At 48.7% G+C, this 19,198-nt stretch overlaps 1 protein-coding gene across 1 annotated transcript in view; it reads right to left on the minus strand.

Annotated features, from left to right (window-relative positions):
• Positions 1–19,198, minus strand: part of PTK2B (protein tyrosine kinase 2 beta) — a 117,427-nt gene that overhangs the window by 18,322 nt on the left and 79,907 nt on the right. The window contains exons 3-20 of the mRNA XM_090289056.1: positions 15,863–16,041; positions 15,282–15,369; positions 13,996–14,075; positions 9,725–9,787; positions 9,463–9,517; positions 8,891–9,031; positions 8,461–8,535; positions 7,773–7,874; positions 6,925–7,042; positions 6,312–6,351; positions 5,828–5,874; positions 4,891–4,941; positions 4,318–4,415; positions 3,425–3,509; positions 3,138–3,238; positions 2,752–2,867; positions 1,058–1,158; positions 785–874 (exon numbers count right to left, since the gene is read on the minus strand). Of these exons, the coding sequence (XP_090145182.1) occupies positions 785–874; positions 1,058–1,158; positions 2,752–2,867; positions 3,138–3,238; positions 3,425–3,509; positions 4,318–4,415; positions 4,891–4,941; positions 5,828–5,874; positions 6,312–6,351; positions 6,925–7,042; positions 7,773–7,874; positions 8,461–8,535; positions 8,891–9,031; positions 9,463–9,517; positions 9,725–9,787; positions 13,996–14,075; positions 15,282–15,369; positions 15,863–16,041 (1,630 nt within the window). The remainder of the gene's footprint in view (positions 1–784; positions 875–1,057; positions 1,159–2,751; positions 2,868–3,137; positions 3,239–3,424; positions 3,510–4,317; positions 4,416–4,890; positions 4,942–5,827; positions 5,875–6,311; positions 6,352–6,924; positions 7,043–7,772; positions 7,875–8,460; positions 8,536–8,890; positions 9,032–9,462; positions 9,518–9,724; positions 9,788–13,995; positions 14,076–15,281; positions 15,370–15,862; positions 16,042–19,198) is intronic.

A 19,198-nucleotide genomic window follows, 5' to 3' on the forward strand; every position in this document is an offset into this window, starting at 1 on the left:
CTCTCCAGGGAGGAGATCCTGTGTTCCCTTGCCTCCCCCTTGAGCATCCCCGGGGTCCTGTTCACCATAGTGGTCACTGAAGGACCAGTCACCTAAACCTGTAAGTGAACTAAGGACCCCCTCTCTGTGTCCCCTCCACATGCAGCTATGAGGGTTCTGTGGGATGGGGTGGGGCCGTCAAAGGCACGTCGTTGGGACCACTGGTACCTTCCTTTAGGAAGGAGTGAAGCCTCCATCAGAAAGGTGGGTTTTGAAGTCCATACTTGCTGCCTATGTGACCAAGGGGAAGCCCCTAACCTGCCTGAGCCTCAGCTTCTGTATCAGGAAACTGGGAATAATAATAATGAGATTTTACCAGTTGGCTGTGGAAAACTGAGGAGGGTCATCTACGAAGCTGTGTGCTCGTAAGCGGCTGTCTGCCTATCACCTGGTTTCTTCCTCACCTCTCCCTGCACCTCCTTCTCAGAACAAACCTCAGTCTTCCTTTGAGGCTCCCTTCCCAGGTGTCCCCAAACAAGGTCCCGGGGCTGGTTGGTGGCATACACGCTCATCTCCAGAGCCTTTTCCAGGAGGATTAACCAGCACTGCCCAGGCTGGCCCTTGGCCCCTGTCACCCCAAAATCACCGACCTCTCACTTCTGACACTTTTTAGTGGCCGAAGCAAAACAGAACCCTGCCACCCAGCAGTGGGGGTCCAGAGCCGTGCTATCTGCAGCTCCTCTTAGCCTGGCCATGGAGGTGAGGATTGAAACCCTTATTCAAACCCTTCTGAAACTCAACTCACCAAACATCCAGACATCACTGGCCGTGGTGAAGCGGCGGAAGTTAATGGACTCAGGTGACATCCATTTGATGGGCAGACGAGTCACAGAGGCTTTGAGTGGCATAGAGGTTTACAGGCGATATTTATGGAAAAAAGATCCAGAATTATCGAAAAATATAGCCTATTCTCTGGACACCCAAGGACCTAGAGAACTTTGATGACAGCCTTTTTTCCTGGGACTTTGGCTTCAGCGACCCCTCCCGGGGCAAAGCCAAGGCCAGAGCACCCCCTCACCTTTGTAATAATCCTCATCCTCAATGTACCGGGAGAGACCGAAGTCCCCCAGCTTCACACACTCAGGGGAGGCCACCAGGATATTTCGGACGGCAATGTCCCTGGGAAAGGGATATAAAGACAAGAGTGAGGTGGTTCCAAATACCTCAGACAGACAGACAGGTAAACAAGTGGACAGAGAGACAAAGGAGAGTACTGGCCACGGACTGGGCCTCCGGAGCAGAGTCAGGCAGCTTCTCTCGGTCAGCCCCTCCCTGTCCCACCAAGGCAGCTTACTGAAGCCCAGCTCAGGTGGGAGTCTGGTGGGCCCAGTCCCCACCACACACCAGGCCCCCTGTACCTCCTTGAACCTCACCATTGTCCTTTAACTCCCACCATCATTTCTCATGTGCATTCGACAGGAAGCCCGTTTCAGGGTCCTAGGATTTTCTCCCGACACTGTCCTGCCCTGATGCCTACCAGGAATGTTATCACCCTGCTGGTTCTCCCAGAAGGAAATCGACCATTTTCCCAGTCACAGCTCTCTCCTCGTTCCCCAATCCAGAGGACTGAGTAGGCTTTTGTCACGGCTCCAAGCAGCCACAGCTGTCGTCATGATAAAGAGACCCAGGGGACCCCTTGGCCCTGTGGAGGAACCGAACCAGCAGGACTGGTGGGAAAGGAGGCAGCCTAACTCCAGAGCGGGCTCTTGCCCTTGCAGGGGAGCACTCGCTGGCCTGCCTGCCACCGTTTACCTGCATCACTTCTAACCCCACACTGGGTGGTCTGCTGGCTTCTCACAGGCGGGCTCCCTCCCTCCCATTGGTCTTTATTATTGAAAGATATCACGCAAGCCAAGGAAGCAAATCTGTTATCCCACCATCTTCACCCCATGACTCTGTCTCATTTTAGTCTCATGCTAGAAGGTAAGCTCCCCGAGAAAGGGATTTTTCTTTGTTTTGATTATGACTTTATCCCAGAGCCTAGGACAGCGGCTGGAGGCACAGGGAAAGAGTTCCATAACATTCGTGGAATGAATGAATGAATGAATGAATGAGTGTTTCTATCCCTCAGCGTTGTTTTGCATCATATCACTCACAAGACCACATAGCTGGCATCAGTGGTGTTGGATTGAAGAATTCACCTGTATGTCTACCTTCGTGGTCTGAGAGTACCCCTTCTGTTTCCTCTAGGGGATCACATCCCATATGGTAGGTCCCTCCTTCTAGGGAGGGGGACCAAAACCAGGAAGAGAAGGGGCTGGCTGCACAGACAGAGGGAGGATTGGACTTGGTAGCCCGGGGGTGCCAGGCAGTGTCAGCCACTTTGGCTGGAAGGGTCCAGACCCCAGGATCTTCCCAGCGCTGCCCTAGCACAGTCCCTCCTGCCTGGGCTCCAGGCCGCCAAACGGGCTAGAGGGAGGAGAGCAAATGGGAAGCAACCTCCTGGAACCCACAGGGAAGCGAGCTAGAATGCACTGAGTTACAGTCGGACACCTATGGCCTCAGATCACCCTTAATAACAATCCTGTGATGTACACATTCCTATTTCCACTTATCAGATGAAGAAACAGGATCATAGAAGGTGCTCAAGTTGTCACATTAGCCAGGACCAAAGCTGGGGTTTTGACACTGGTCTGTGTGACACCAAGGCCCCGCTTTGCCCCGAACTCGGCAGGATCAGATCGAGGGGCCCTGCTTCCGCCCCAGCCTCACCTGTGGACACAGTTGATGCTCTCCAGGTAGGCCATAGCCTTACAAATCTGCAGCGAGTACAGGACGAGAGTGAGCACCTTCAGGGAGTTCTTGTTTCGCTCCAGGTAGTGGCCCAGCTGCCAAAAGGGGGAAGGTGCCATCAAGGCCTGGGCACGGCCTTGGCCTGAGCCCAGGAGCCAGGCCAAACCAGGGGGATGCAGGGAAGGCAAATCCAGGCAGCAAGAGGTTCCAGCAATTTTGTCTACAAATGGTCTCTGGGTTGTTTCAGCTGAACACAGAGGGCAGGAAGCTGGGAGTTAAAGGCCCCTCCTTCTAGACACATGCCACCTGCTCAGCTGTGGCCCAGCCACCATCACAAGGCTCCTCTACGGCCACTTCCCACTCACCTCCCCACAGGAATACAGTTCCATTATGATCCAGGTGGGCTCCTCTTCGATGATGCCTATCAGCTTCACAATATGCGGGTGGTCCAGATGCTTCATGATCACTAAAATTGGAGGTTATAGGGGTGTCCTGGAGCTGACCCAACTGGGAGAAATGGGGAGTGACACCTCTCCTCTGTTTGGGTCCCAGCACTGCTCACACCACCCCCTTCCAGAATTCCGGGCTCCTCTCTTGTCTCAGGGTCTTCTCCAGCTCTCAGGGGCTGTGTCCCTCCTCAGGAGACACTTACCTGCCTCACTCATGAACTTCTCTTTGTTGTCCAGGGTGCAGTCTTTCTTACAAGTCTTCACAGCTACATTGATTTTCTCCCCTTTCTGCAATGAGAGTGAGTTCAGGGCCCCCTGGGCCAGCCCAGTGCCCAAAAGAAAGTGTCCCTTCCCGGTGTCACCATCATCTTCCCACAGGCTTCACTCCCAGCCAAGGGAAGAACAGTGACATCTGGCCCCTGGGTCTCTGCTTAGAATGTTCTTCCCCCTTCTTCCTCTTCTCATCCCTTCTCCTCTCGTCTCTGCCTTTCCTCGCCTCCCTACTCTCTTTCTTCTTGATCAGTGTGTGTATGGACTGGAAAGGACTTTCAAGATCAGGTAACTCGAGTCCTTGGCCATGCATATGAGCAAACAGAGGCTGAGGGGCCAAGGGATCTGCCCAAGGTTAGCAGGCACATATGGAGCACATGCAAGGCCATCATCAGACACAGCATCTGGGTGTCTTTCTCTCCTTGCTGTTAGTTTTCACATTTTTCCTGCCCCTTTCCTTCAGCTCTGCCTTTTCCCCAGGCCTGGTGGGAGCACAGCCACAAACCTTGTCCTACCCCAGCAACGGCCTCAGCCCTAACTCCTTCCTTTCCTCAGAACTGCATGTTATCACGCCTCCCCATCCATGTTTTCCCACAAGGGTCAGTTGCCCCTCTCCTGGTGCTGCCTCTCTTTTGATCCCTGGCATTGCTATTCTTGGAAGTGACTCTTGTTTCCATCACTCCATAGGTATTTCATAAATGCTGCAAACACCAAGTGTGTGAAGACCCACACCACATGGCTGCCACCTCCAGCCTTAGAAGGCTCACACTTTGCCCTCATCCCACAAAAAGTGGAAGGGAGGTGTCAGGGAAGAGTTGGAACTCACGTGATTTGTGTAGACACCTTCGTAGACCTCCCCAAAAAAGCCTTCCCCAAGAATACAATTCAGAACCACATCTTCCCGGGCGATGCCATACTGTGAGCCTGTGTACATGGAGAGAGCAGAGTCCCAGAGCTCAGAAACCAGCTAACACCCCAGGAATCTGAGTGTCCACAGGCTACAATGCCAGGTTCTGCTCCCCTTCTGCTCAGCATACCGAGACCCCCAGCAACACCTCAGCCAGGAACCAGGGACTGGGCTGGGAAAGGGGTTCTAGAATGTTCTGTAGTCTCAGACCCTGGGAAGAGCCATTACCCTGTTCTCTCTGAAAGCCGGTCCCATGTTCATACTCTTAGAATCCCCACCTGACCACAGGCACATGAAAGGGCAATAGCGTGGGGATAAAAGAATGGTCTTGGCTTTCAAATCAAAGGGGCCTCGCTTAGGTTGCCCTGTCTGCATCACACATGGGAAAGGACAAAGAAAGAAATAAAGTCTCCCTGTGGTTTCACATGTGTCCCTGCAATGTCACTTCACAGGGCCCTGGCCGTGGCCAAAGCGGTGGGGTCAAGAATATACCTCCAGGCCTTCGCAGAGTCTCGTCAGGAATCTCGGCGTAGATGTCTGACTCTGCAATGACAGGAAGAGGACATCCCATGGGCAAGATGCCCTCCACAGGCATCACCAGGAGCCAGGTATGTGGCTTCCAAGTCAAGTCAGGAGAACCAAGGCTGACATTACTGGGAGGGGAGAGGGGAAGAGCCAGGCGAGAACTGAGCTCAGGTCGCAGGTTTTAAGTGGCCACAGAGCCCAGGGTACCAGGCTGGAGTCTCTGCTTGCTACTATCCAGTTGGCTTATTTAGGTCAAGTTGGTTAGTCTCCCTTAACCTCAGTTTCCTTTTCTGTAAAATGAATGTTTCTGGGAATGTCCTAAAAATCAAATCAAATAATATCTGTGATGTTTTTAATGCTGTTACGGATTGAATATTTGTGATGCCCCCTGCCAAATTCCTTTGTTGAAGCCCTGCCCCACAGTGTGATAGTATTTGGGGGTGGGGCCTTTTGGGGTGATTAGGTTTATATGAGATCATGAGGGTGGAGTGCCCATGATAGGAATAGCGCCCTTATAAGAAGAGGAAGAGGCCAGAGCTCTCCGTCTCTACCCCGTGTGAGGACAGAGAAGGCGACTGCCTGCAAGCCAGGAAGAGAGTGCTCACCTGGACCCGAGCTCCGAGGCTTCCAGCCCCCAGAACTGTGATAAACAAATGTCTGTTGTGTAAGCCGCTCAGTCTGTGGTGTTTGGTTATGGCAGCCTGAGCTAAGACAGACACAGTGCCACATACTAACTATTCAAAACATGTTTGCTATTATGACCAACAATATTTTGAGGCATCATTGAGATGTCCTGGGAAAGTTCGTTTTTGTGTAATTTTGAGGAAATCCCTGACAGTGTCATGAAAGCAAGCAGAAGACAGGCTTTGGGTGCAGACAATGGACAACAGACAGGCAGGCTTACCTATGCTGCAGCTTTCTGAGAGGTGGGGCCGCTGAGCCTCCAGGTGTCTGTAGGAGAGATTAGAGGGCAGGAGCCAGGTGAGCTCAGAGCCCAGCAATGCTCCCCCAGGGCGGTCTTGGCCCACCCTGTCTCACCATCCCACCTGGAGAGCCAGCTACACTGTGCCCATAGCCTGTCCTGATGGCCGTAACCTGGGAGCATGGTCCAGGCTGCCAGGGGGCAGGAGGAAAGGGACAGCAGCAATATTTCCTAGGATTAAATGCAGCAATATTCCCTAGGATTAAATGCCAGGTGTCATTAGAACATAGGACTATCCCTGTAAAAATTTACTGGCAAAAAATTGCCACTCATGAAATGTAGGGGTTCCAGCATTCTCCCCCAGAACCCGGAAACCATGGGGATGGAGGCTCCCTGTTTGATCTGCTTTCTCCGGGGGAGGTAGGCTGAGGGCAAGACCCATTCCCTGCTGTCTGGCTGTACTCACAGCACAGGGATCTGGGGCAGGCTGTTCCGCTTCTCACCATCTGGGAAGAGGGGGGAAGAAAAGGAGATGGAGCCAGGGCACCGGGTCCTGATGGACGGCTGACTTCACAGTCCCTACGAGCCAACAGAAGGGAGACCCTTCCCCGCCATTCTGTGCTCTCTGAAAGTCTGAGTGAAAGCTGGGTAGCCTTTGTCTTGATCGAAATCCTCTTGGTAGAAAAAATTATTAGGCTTCCTCCAACCCAGATCCTTGCTCCCTGATCCCATTCCAAAGCAGAGACACACCCCCACAAGAGAAACCTGCTGGGTTCTAGCAATGACTTTGATCTTCCTGGGGCTACCATGACCTTTCCTCCAGAAGTTGGCCTCCAGGCCGCCACTGACCAGTGCGGCCAGGGCCCGTAGCTTGGGACCCAGAATGAGACCACAGGGAACAAACATCCTGCTGGCATAGGTGAGCAACCCCCCCACACTACCAAAGTCACTTCTTTCACATATTGGTCAATTGCTTAGCTTCCCCTGCTCTCTCGGGGGTGGGGGTTGGGGGAGACAGCTTGGCTCAGCTGTGCTACCAGGTGCCCATTGGGCCAGTTTGCCTGCAAGTGGAAACGCACCTTTCTTAGGATGAATGATGAGAGAGCCTTTGTGCTCCCCCTGCAGCCGGCAGTAACCGTCTATGAGGTCAGCCATGTTCTCAGCCTCTGCCAGAGAGGAGGTTTTGATGGACAAGGACTGCAGAGAAGAGACCAGCCAAGCATGAGACCCCAGAGCCTTGGCTGGAGTCTACCCAACAGGAAAAGAAGAAATTGACTACTTCTGCCACCCACCCCACAGCCAGAACCCGACGGTGCCTCTCCTGGGGCTTGGCTTGCATTCCCTATAGCCACCAGGGGGCGCTCTTGTCACCCCTTTCAACTGACTGCCTTAAACTCTATGAAGGCCAGTTCCAGGTCCAACTTATTTTAGCCTCACAATGCCGTGCACCTGGTAAACACAAAATACGCAACAGCAGAAACAGAAAAGGGAAGAGGGAGGGAGTGGGGCAGAGGATAGATGAATTAAAGGAGAGGTAGAAATCTGTTTTCAGTCTGAGGTGTCTCTGATTCTCACACCCACACAAAACTCTAGGTCCTTGAGGTCTTAATTCTGAGTCATTGTTCACTGGTTCAAAGTTAGGCCTCTGATAAGCACCTTAATTTCTGGTCACCTTTACTCCCCCCACGTTCACTTTTTCCCCCCAGGAAACTCCCCAACTTCTTTTTGGCACTCTTTAAAACGGCTTTGATCCTGAGCTATCTTCCTTATAATGTGTCATCGTCCTAGTACCTTATCTAAGAACTAGGTCCAGTTGTTATTTTTTTAACAAGATCTCAGAGTCAGAGACTCCCTGGATTTCTGATCACCCCTAATTTGCAATTGTACCCCCTCGTTTCAGAGCTTCCAGATTCCCGGAGATGCTCACCTGGGGGGCACCTTCAATGCCCAGCTGCAGTACCGCCTGGTCCTCCTCCAGCAGGAGGCACCTGATGGACTTGATCTGCTTGAACTCGGCCAGGCAGGTGGGCTGTAGGAAAGAAAGGGAGGGGCCTTCAGACCATCCCACCCCTGGGATTAGGCCATGGAAATTGATCAGTATTGGGGTAGCACAAGGAAAAAGTGGGATGCGGGAGTTTCTCAGTGAGGGTGAAGAGAGAATCAAGGACTATTAAGCCTGGAAGGATCCTTTAGTCCAAGTCCCTGACTTTGCAGATGAGAACATGAGTCTGGAGAAAGCCAGGACTTGCCCGAGGTCACATGCCAAGGTGGTGGGAGAGCCAGGACTAGACCCAGGTCTTCTGACTCCAGGGGACTGATGGCTGCATCTTGCCATTAAAAGAGCAACTGTTGTATCTGAGCCAAAAGAGCCATAATAGTGTCCTTCCCTTGGCTCCACACCCTCAAACTCTCCATGTCCCCCAGCCTCTGTGCTGGGGATAGTTACCAGGGAATAAAGAACTATCAGCCCCATGCTCTTATGCCAAATACTCTCTACAGCTGCTCATACGAATGGGGCAAGAAGAACAGATGGGGCAGGCCAGGGTAGGAGGCAGCAAAGAGGGAAGGCAGCTCAGCCTAGGGTTAGGTGGGGCCTGTCCCCAGTCTCTCTCTACCTTTGCATCCTGACTTGTCAGCTGGCGGATGCCTTTAGGGCCAATGACCAGGTCCACAGTAATGTTCCATCCTTGCTGGAATAAAAAGAAGGAATGGTTGCCCAAGCCCTGCCCTCCCCATATTTCAGAAATTTGAAAAACTCACTAAGCTAGACACAGGCTACCTGTCTCCTGGGCCCTCCAGTTCCTTCTACTCTAAACTCCTGCCATACAGATTATCTCTCTCCCAAAATCCTGCCCACCTCCCAGAGTTGGAGCCAAGATTTCAGTTCCTTTCCTGAGGCAAGTAGAGTAACATTAGTTGCATTTTAGGGCAGGTCAGTACAAGAAGGCAAAGCCTCTTTCCAACACCCAACCCCCAAACCCCCCTTGATGGCCTCCTGGCTCTTTTTCCCAAGAGGCCCAGAATTCAGGTCGAGGAGAGAATTACAATTAGTTCACAGCGATAGGTCTCCTGGTCAATGTTGGCAAAGCCCGCAAGGGTGTTGAAGAACTTCATGATGCACTCCTCCTCCCTGAGCGAGGCATACTGCTGGAATGTCTGCTGGATCATCTTCCGGAACTGCTTGGGCTGGGGAAAGATGGGCAGTGGTGAGCAGTCTCCTCCAAACTCTGATTCCTTTCCTTAGGGTCTCACCAAGAGCCTGCCTGCTGCTGTAGGACAGTCCCCAGGCCTCTGCCATAAGAGCAGTGGCAATCTCTTACCTAGAGCATATGCCTATTGTTTTAAGGGAGGCCCATCGTAGCCCTGGAAGGGAGGCAGGGGAGGCCAGTGCTCAGGACACGCAGCTAATTGGCCTCTGATGTGGAATTAGAGCCAGGTTTCCTGATCCCCAGCCATGGAAAAGGGTCCCCTGGATGCATTGTGTGGTCCTATGTCCAGATGGCCCAAGGTGACACAGACATCCTGGATATACCCCAATATTCCCCAGCCCAATACCTGTAGTTCTAGACCTGGGGACCAGCACAAAGTGGGTCTTTCTGGGCCCCTTGTCCACTGACCTTTAAGTTCTCCTGCATCTGCTTTGGGAAAAAAAGATCAAGCCCAACTTCCTTCCTGAAAGAAGAAAAAGAAAAGCATCATTTGACTCCCCCTCTCCCCCAACCCAGGACTTCCAGCCAGTCAGGGAGAGGGGAGAGGGCTGGAGGGCTGGGGAGATGGGTCCTGCCTGGTTCTGGTCTGGGTATGACCAGAGTAGGGGGTGACTAGGAAAAGCAGGGCAGCAAGAAGAAAGGAGAGGCAGGGGCCAGTCTCAGGACTTACTCCAGGAGCTCAAAGTTGGACTTTTTGTCAAGTGCATTGTGGGGCATGTCCTTGAAGAACCTCCTGGAGAGAGAGAAGTCATGGAGAGGCTGATGGCTGGAGCATGAAGCCATCAGAGCCAGGCCACCCAACACCCCCATGGCTGGCCTAGAAGCCCCCTTCCCCACCACATGTGGGAACCACTGGGAGGGAGGAAGTTAGGAGAGTCAAAAAATTTGATACCTAGAAAATCATGAAGAAAAGGAAAACCCAAAAATCTCATTTCTAGGGACTCCAGCCCTGTGCTCTGGGAGGCTCAGCTCTGGCACTGCCCAGCTGTTGGGCAGAAGAGGAAAGTGGCAGTTCTGTGGCCTCTAAAAACAAATGACCCAGGACAGCCAACACTCAAGCTATCAGTATAGGAACACCCACCTCCACCTTCAAGGTCTGGACTCCCTTTGCAATTTCTTTTTCCCTCTTTTACTCTCCCTGAAACATTATATGTGTGTGTGTTGGTGTGTTCATTTAAATAATTATTAAATGTAGTACATATGAAAACTTTAGGACTTATGGAACAGAAGAAGAAAAAGAAAAAGAAAAGCGATCCATAATCCTATGACCAAGGGTGGCATTTATTAATTTTTTAATATATGTCTATTCTTTAAGTCCATTAAATGTATGTCTTAATGGAGATTTTTATGTATTATTTATGTATAGCAATTATTGTTTAAGTAAACACCAAATAGCCAATGTTCCCACTTGTGTCTCCATCCTTCTCTGCCTGGATCACCATGTCTAGTAATTTCTTTGATGCTTGCAGACATTGTCACACTTTTAATCTTATATTAGAGTGACTGTTCCTTCAACCCAGCTCTCTTTATACACAGCTGAGAACAGTTTGTGCTGATACTATAAGCAGAGAGAGGCAAGTAACTTATGATTCAAAAGATAAGAATTTAGACCATTAACTATGACTAGAAAATATTAAGATTAGATCTTCATCTCACACTTTATTTTAAACATTTCTTCTGATGGACTAAAGGGATAAATGTAACAATAAAATCATTGTCAAACTACAAGAAAATCTAGGAAAATATTCCCCGACCATGGCATTGGAAAGAACATCTAAAGCAGGAAAGCATAGAAGAAATCCCCAATTGAAACACATAATGTTTTTAATTTATTTTTAATTTAATTATAGTTTGTATACTATCTCATATTGGTTATATTAGTTTCAGGTGTACAATATAGTGATTTGACACTTTTATACTTTGCTATATGATCACCCCACTAATTCTACCAATTACCTGTCACCTTGTAAAATTATCACAATATTATTAACTATATTCCCCTTTTCACCCATCCCCTCTGCCCTTCCTTCTGATAACTATTCCTTTGGTCTCTGTTTCTACAAGTCTGTTTTGTTTTGTTTGTTTATCTGTTTTGTTTTTAGATTCCACATATAAGTAGAAGCATACTGTGTTTGTCTTTCCCTGCCTGACTTATTTCACTCAGCATAATACCCGTTAGGTCTGTCCATGTTGTTGTAAATGGCAATATTTCATTCTTATTTTTATTGCTACATAATAATTCATTCTATGTATGTCCTTAACAATTTTTAATAAATGGTGTTTTTAAATTTTAATTTAATTGTATTTTATTTTTCAGTGACCATTTTCATGCAATACCATTGCACACCAGTTTAAGTGGCTGGAAACCCATGCAATCTAGTCTCCCCCATTCCCACCCCACTTCCCCAAAACCCAACTGGCCCCGCACCTCATCATCTCAACATTTTTTACTATACTCCCCATGCTGCAATCGCATCTCTGTGGCTATCCTGCAAAATTTTCTAAAGCTTCCAGAATAAAGAATAGTTTACCAGGCTAAAAAGGGGAATGAGAAGGGTATGCCAGACAGAGGGGATGCATTACTCACTAAGGGGGTGAGAGCTGTTTCTGAGTCCCAGACACAGGGTCTCTTAATGTCACTCCTGGTTTATGATAATTGTTGAATGAATGCATGAAAATCGAGACTCTGGATGCATAAAAGAATTCTGAGGACTAGAATATTTAACTAAACCTCAGTAAAACAAAAGTTGGGGTTGGTTCAATGGAAGGGTAAACAAATTCTGAAATGAACACTGAGGAATTAACACATATGAAAATAATAGCAATTTTATGATGATTAAGGAGGTGGTGAATGGAAAATGTTTAATTAGGAAAAAGGTAACTCAGTAACATAGCTAAGTCATCCCAGTCTGTAGAAATCCAGTTTACTCCCTATATCATTGATTGCCCTTCTTCATGCACTGAAGATAAATAATTGTGTCCTCCAGTACATCTAGCACAGTGCCGGGCACTCGATAATAGTAATTATTATTGTTATTATTATTATTTTAGCCAGTAATGATTTGGGAATGACTCAAGGAAATAAAAATGAAATAAGAATGAAATAGAATGCTAACACGTCTTCTCTTGCTGTTACGTTATGACTAAGTGATGACAGTTTGAGAGATGACTTAAATGACTGAGGTCTTAAAGTAAATGTAGAGTCATGGGTATGAGAGCCACAAATAAAAATGGCAAGGTAAGCTTTTTTGAGGTATCTAATTGCAGAGATGAGACTATGTAACATGGAATGCAGGTTATAGGAGCTGTCATAGTCTTAGAAGGTATGAAGGGACACACATAATGAAGTAAATCACAGACAACTCTAGGCTCACCAGTACAGAACTCACAGGACCACCACCAACTGTAGCGAGGTGGGCTATATCCCGGTTAGCATCACAGGCTGCAGACTTCCTCTGCACAGAGGACCCTAGTGTTCCCTGGCTTGTTGAGACAGAGCCACCAAGTGGGAAAGCAATGAGGAGCCCTCTGAGGCTGTCCTTGACCTATTCTGTCACAAATGCCAACAGTCTCAGATGCTGAGACAAAAGTGGGGTTCTTCCATTCCCATCCCATGGCCTTCCCTAGGGGATACCTCAGCACTCTCTCTGAGACCCCAGATGGAAGCCAGAATTCCTCCATGGCCCCTCAAAGCAGCATCAGGATTACACTCTATAACTTTAAGGTCACAGATCAGGTCAGGACTCTTCCTGGACCCACATTTCTAGCAAATCAAGAGTAACCCTTTGCCAAAGGTTTCCCTGACAATGGTCTTGAAGGTCCCTCCATCAACTGTGTTCAAATTGTCTCAGGGGAAGTGGGAAGGCTGGGGGTGGGGGCAGTTTGCCAGAAATGCATGTCCTAAAGTCCCATCCAGCTCTCTCTACTAAACCAGAATTTCCAAGGGTGGGGTTAGGGTTCTTCTAGTTAAATAAGCTCCCAGGTGATTATAATTTGCAACCAGATTTTGGAACCATTGTTGTGAGGCAGATAAGGGGTTACAGGAAAAGCAATTCGAGGGTGGAATGGGCAGATGGATGATGATGGGTAGTGATGATGGTGCGGCTTTGGATAAGAATGTGCTAGAACACATATGTAACCACATCGCCTTCCTTAGCCCAAAAGCCAAGAGTAAGCCCTATTTCGTTGACTGCCATTCAAAGTCTTCCACCATCATCCCCAACTTACCTCCCACATCTCATCTCCTTCTATCCTCCAGTCTGGTCTTTTCTTTCCACTGGTCACTGAGCCCAGCATACACACTCCCCTGCCCCCAACTCCTCCAGTATCTCCTGATGGGACTCTCTCTCTCTTCCTTTCTGGAGCAGTTCCAATCTCCTCTTCCTGCTGCCCTAAGGCAGGATTAATGGCTCCTATATGTAAATCTGGTTGGCACATATCCATCCTGCCTTGTCTTACAATCAATTGTAGACACACCTGTCACTTTCCAAACACTGTAAGTTTAAGGGCCTCTCTGGATGATTTGTTAATTTCATGCAAATTTACTAGTGCCTGCAGGAGCTGCAGACATAGAGGTTAACAACACAGATGGGAACCCCAACATCTGACTGTCTCCCAGAATCTCACCTAAGGCTCAGAGAAATGTTTACTGAATCACTTGGATGATAGCCAGATGGAAGAAGTAGGCATCCTGGAGGCAAGAGCAGCAGCAGCCAAAGGAAGACAGTGACACCAACCCCAGAGGACTTGGCACTTACTTCTATCCCAGGGTCCAGACGCAAACACCTCAGGGCCTGACCCTTTGTCAGCCACCACTTGTCCCCTCTGGGCTCACATATTCACTCCTGCTCCCCACCCTGGAGGACAGTTGAGCTGGCCAGGAGCCCAGCACAGAAGGGGAGGCACAGGCCCCCACCCTGGAGAGGCTTCAAGGCCACCTACCTGAGCTCCAGACAGCCCAGCTGCAGGGCCATGCCCTCGCTGACCTTGCTGGCATAGCGTTGCATGTAGTCAATCCGGAGCTGGGGCGGGGGGCGGGGTGGGGAGGGAGGAAAGGCCAAAGGTGAGACTTCTGCCTTTGTTCCCTGTTTTCCTGAGCAAAGTCCCCAGGAGCCAGTGGGTGCATTGAACACAATCCTGCCACCCTGAGCCGTCTCTCTCACCTGTCTGCCACGCACAAACGCGCAGCAGGAGATGAGGAGCAGAAGGCAGAGACCCGCCCTCCTCTCTGCCTCTGTCTCCCTCCAGAACTGCAAGCAGTGCTGACCAAGCCTCGACAGGATGAGGCCTTCACGTTTTTGAAGAACTTTGGACATGTTCCCACGGGCTCCATGAAGCAAGAAATTCAGATTCCCCTCCCTCACTCCTTATTTTGGAGATATGTAAACTGGGATTTGTGGGAGGAGTCAGTAACTTATCCAAAGCCTTGTTGGTAAGTAATGACAGGTGTCATCCATTGTACAAGGAGGGATGGAAGATCAGACAGACTATAATAATGGCAACTCGCATTCACTTGGCATTCACTCTGTGCCGGGTCTTATGTTAGGCACTTTACATGTACCATAGTCAGTGTGTTGGAGAAGCTCCAAAAAGCTCATAAAAGCCAGTTATTCAATTTTTTGAAATTTCATGAGCTGGCTGATATCCCATCAGTAGCTTAAAACAGGCCTATTTACACCATGGGAATTGGAGTTCTACTAATAAGGTGTTTTCCTTCAAAGAGCTGGCTTATCAGGACACAGCTAATGATATCATTTGGTCCTCACAACAACCCAATAAAGCAGGTGTTATTACTATTGTTATCATGCCCATTTTATACAAAAAGAAACAGCTTCAGGCAGGTGAAGACCCCAAGGGCACCAGGTTAGTAAGTGGCAGAGCTGGACAAGAAAGCAGGTGAGTCAGATGGCAGAGCCTGTATGTCTAAGACAACAGCCTTCTTCTTGGGCATGCTCTGCCTGCTTCACCATCCAGGTCTCCCGGGCAATAAATAGCCACCAGGAAAGTTCCAAGAGGAGGCGTGAGCATATGGGACAGGGTTAGCTGGCATTTAATTAGCTGTGAGAGAGGCCGAGTTGGACAACTAACCAGGGGCCGAGGAATGTCCCCAAATGAAGTTTCCTTGCCTGGGGCCTCCAAGGCTTTGTCCTTCTATCTCCTAGGAGAGCGTGGGCAATACTTGGCGTTTTAGGTGTAATAGGACCCTGAGCACAAGAATTATCTTTTACCTGCTGGTAAAAATAAAGCAGCGTGGTCCTGTCTTTTTTCAGACTCTCCATGAAGTCTTCTGGCAAGTAACGGATTTGAAGGTCATACCTGGGACAGGAAATTAAGACTCGCTTGTATTTAAAGGAGAAGCAGGTCTGGCCAAGGGCAGAACAACCTCATCCACTACATGCAAGTGGCCACCCATATGGTTCCTGGCCCCCAATTTAGTACTTTGGGGTGAAAGACCACAGAGGACAGAGGGGTGGCCAACAGGTGGTGGTCAATTCTAGTGATGACTCCCCACACTTCGTCTTCCTGGCAACTCTTTTCCTTGGATCAGCCACTGGCCTGGCTCACCCTCCTCCCAGCACTTCTGTTCCTCCTCCATAGCACCAAGTCCTAGGTGAGGATGTGCTGGGAGCCCATGTTAAACTTTGGCAAATACATGCATTGGATGTTGCAAGAGGACTAAGCCTAAAACATCACTTAGATGTTCTAGAAGATTCTCAGAGATTGAGAAGTGCTCCAAGAAAGAACCCCCAGAGCCTCCACACTCCATACTCATCTCCCTCTATTTGATAGCCCAGTGTTCTTCTCCTACCTCCACTCAGCTTCCATGTGTAGACACTCGTACTTGTCCTGCACCTCACCCACTGTCATCTGTGGGTGCAGCCAGTGGACCTCATCCGACTTCATGTGCTTCAGCCTCAGCCCATAGCACTCAGCCAGCTGGATGTTGGGCCCGATCCGCCCGCTCAGCAGGATGGAGGCAATGACGTCCTATGGAGAAGACAGGGTCACGACTCAAGCATCCACCATGTAAAAAACACCCTCTGAGTGGTTTCCAACTTAGCCAGTATTATTCAAGGTCTGCAGTAGGCACTTCAAGGCACTTTGCATACATTATTTCATTAAATCCATACAACACAGGAAAGTAGGTGTTAATCTCCATTTGGCTGATGAGAAAACTGATGGAGGCCACACAGCTCATGGAATTAAGCTGGGATTTTGAACCCTGGTCCATTGGACTCTGAGGATTTCTACTAGACCAAGCTGCTCTGCAGGATGGTAGGGCTGGGCAAAACAGAAGGACAAGACTCACATGAAGGGATTAAGTGGCACAGTCCCCACACAAGAAGCATGACCACTGGAAATAGAGTATTGATGAGAAATTAGGTGCCCTCCTTATCCCTCCTTTCTTGACCGGAAGTCAGCCTGCCCGACATCCTGATGCCATAGTTTGCCGGCCTAGAGTCGGAGCTGAATTAAGAAGAGGACAGTGAGGCAGCTGCTTGGCAGCCCATCTCTAAGGCCATGCCTGGTTCTGAATCACATTTGTTCCAGTGTAACTCAGGTTTTTCATGTGGTTCCATACGTAACTGGTGACTCAAGCCTACTCTTGGTGGGGCAGCGAGGACCCTCAAAGCTTTGAAACTCTCATGCACTGATAAATCTCTGTTGAATATCTTTGCAATGTGCATGTCACTAAGCCTACATACAACCATTTATAACATGGAGAAAATGGCATTTATTTTGAATGAGGATTAAATTAGACAAAACTTATTAGGACAAAACCTGGCATGAGGTAAATACAAAAAAAAAAAAAAAAAAGCTAGCATTATTTTAACATAGCAATCTGGTATAGATTCTAGTGCTTTTGTAAAAACAAAGAAAGATTGTAAAAACAAGTCTGGTTTCTTTTTCTTCACCTTTTTAATCTCTCTCTCTCTCTCTCCCCCCCCCCCTCTTTTTTCCCTTCTCTTGGGGATGATGGGTTGGCCACAGGTCACAGTAGTGAGGCTGAGGGTTGGCAGTGGCTGCAAATCCAGAATTGGAGCAAAGGAGGAGGTGGGACCGGGCAGAGATGGCTGAAGTAGGCAATTGGTTACACATAGGGAGACTGAGCGAAGGAGTGAATATATTGAACATAATGGGAAACGGGTTTCTTGCTTTGGAGAAAGTACTCAAAATATGGACAGGGGAAGGATAGAGAGAACCCTCGGTGAGGGATTGGGATTGGAAGTATTGGTCAGAACTCATGGGGAGAGAGGGAGAGAGGTGGTTGGGGAGAGAGAGAGACCACACCAGTGCTTTCTTATTGAAAGAGCCTAGGATCAATGATATCCTGATTGTCATTTGCATACCAAACACTGAATCTTAGTTTCCAAATATCCTTCTCCACTAGAAGGATCCAGGGCTCCTGGAAGAAACTGCTGATTCCAAGGGTGGGACAAATAAAGTACAAGATGAGCCTGGAATATCTTTTTGTGCTAATAAAAAAAGGGAGAGTTTAGAGTTGGGGCTATATATCAAGGTAACAGGATCAGCTTAAAGGGGTTGGCACTGGCCAAAATCTGGGACAACCTAAGCATTAAAATATCAAGCTAGGAATAGATTACATCCCATCGAATAAAACAGAATCTGAGATAGATAAATAAAGGACAGAAAAGGGAATGTTCTTCCTTACAGGAGAATGCCAACCAGCATTGCTTGGTTTGGGTATGATTCATCGATGGATAATAAAGCTGGCGGGTGGATATCTGATGATAAATAGGATATTGACATGGTCTTGGCGTATCTTCCCTCAGACATTAATCATATACCAAGGAAAACCTGGCAGGTCACGTGATCAGGTCATCCATGTTAATGTCATCATCATCAGTAGAACAGGTAAACAGAGCTTGTCTCTCACCCTGATCCATCAAGAACACAGCACCATTTCTGAGATATTTCTGCCAGAAGTTCATGGCTGAGTCTAGTCATGACACACAGGGGGAGGGGTCTTCTCATAGATAGACAGAATAAAAGGCCTGCACTCTTTCAGATTTATTAACTCTTTCAGATTGGAGGAGACCAAAGAGATAGGATAACTAAATGCATTGCATATTCCTAGACCCGAGAACCCTTAAGTTTGTATCCAACTGGTCAAAAGTGTGGGTGACCTGGGAGCCCTGGAGTCTGAGAATGGGGTCTGAGTAGGGGTGTCCTGTCCCTGTGAAGTGTGTGCTGGCTCCAGAACTGCACTGTAAAGTGCACCAGTCTTTCAGGTGCATTTCACAATGGGGAGCAATGAAGTTGACCATCACAGGTGACATAGAAAGAGCACTCATTTAGGAGTCACACAAACCCAGGGTCTGGCCCCAGTTCTGACGAGTACTTCCAGCAGAATGACACACGCCCTGAGCCACAGTCCCCACCCTTGTCAGGGGAAGCTGCAGAGTGTTTCCCTCACTCATTGGCAATGATCTAGGACACACTCACTCTGCAAAGCCCTGCTAGGAGCCCCAGCGCACACCAGAGCCCTCCCCACCAGGAGCTGCTACTCAGTGGGTGGGCAAGAGAAAGTGGCTTAAACTAAGGGGTTCCCAGAGTGGGGTAAGGAATCAGTTTAAATGAACAAAACATTTGAGGTTTGACATGATCTCACTGTGGAGGCTTTCGGATCAGCCCTGCCTCCCTCACCCTTTACGGCCGCTTCCCAAATATTCACACAGCTCCTGGAGCCAACAATGGGAGCAGCAAAGTCAGCCCTCTGCCTGCGGCCCATAGATTGTCATTAATGAGTCAGTATTTCCTTTTCTATTAACAAATTACTTTTTAAAAACAACAGTATAAGATGTACCTACTCACTAAATTCCTATCAATAACATGGTAGGAAAAAAGAAAAAGCTGTCTTAAGTTTACCAGTTGCTGTTTAGGTAAGACCAGGGTTCTTTTCTGCTACAGGAAAACTTTACCTCTGCTCCTATGAGAACGACTGAAAAGCAGGCCCTCAGTGCCCGTGGCTCACAGAGTCGGGCGCTTTACTGCAAACGATGGGATTTCTATGGCTTTGCCTCCTGCTTGACAACATTGATTTATTCTCTTTATCAAACAGTGCGAAGACCCCAAACTGCCTTTGCCTCTCTCCCTCTCCTCTGGCATTTTCTCTTACAGG

This window comes from Furipterus horrens, unplaced genomic scaffold (genome assembly GCF_987537825.1).
Source record: "Furipterus horrens unplaced genomic scaffold, mFurHor1.1.pri manual_scaffold_10, whole genome shotgun sequence".
Classification (NCBI taxonomy): domain Eukaryota; kingdom Metazoa; phylum Chordata; class Mammalia; order Chiroptera; family Furipteridae; genus Furipterus; species Furipterus horrens.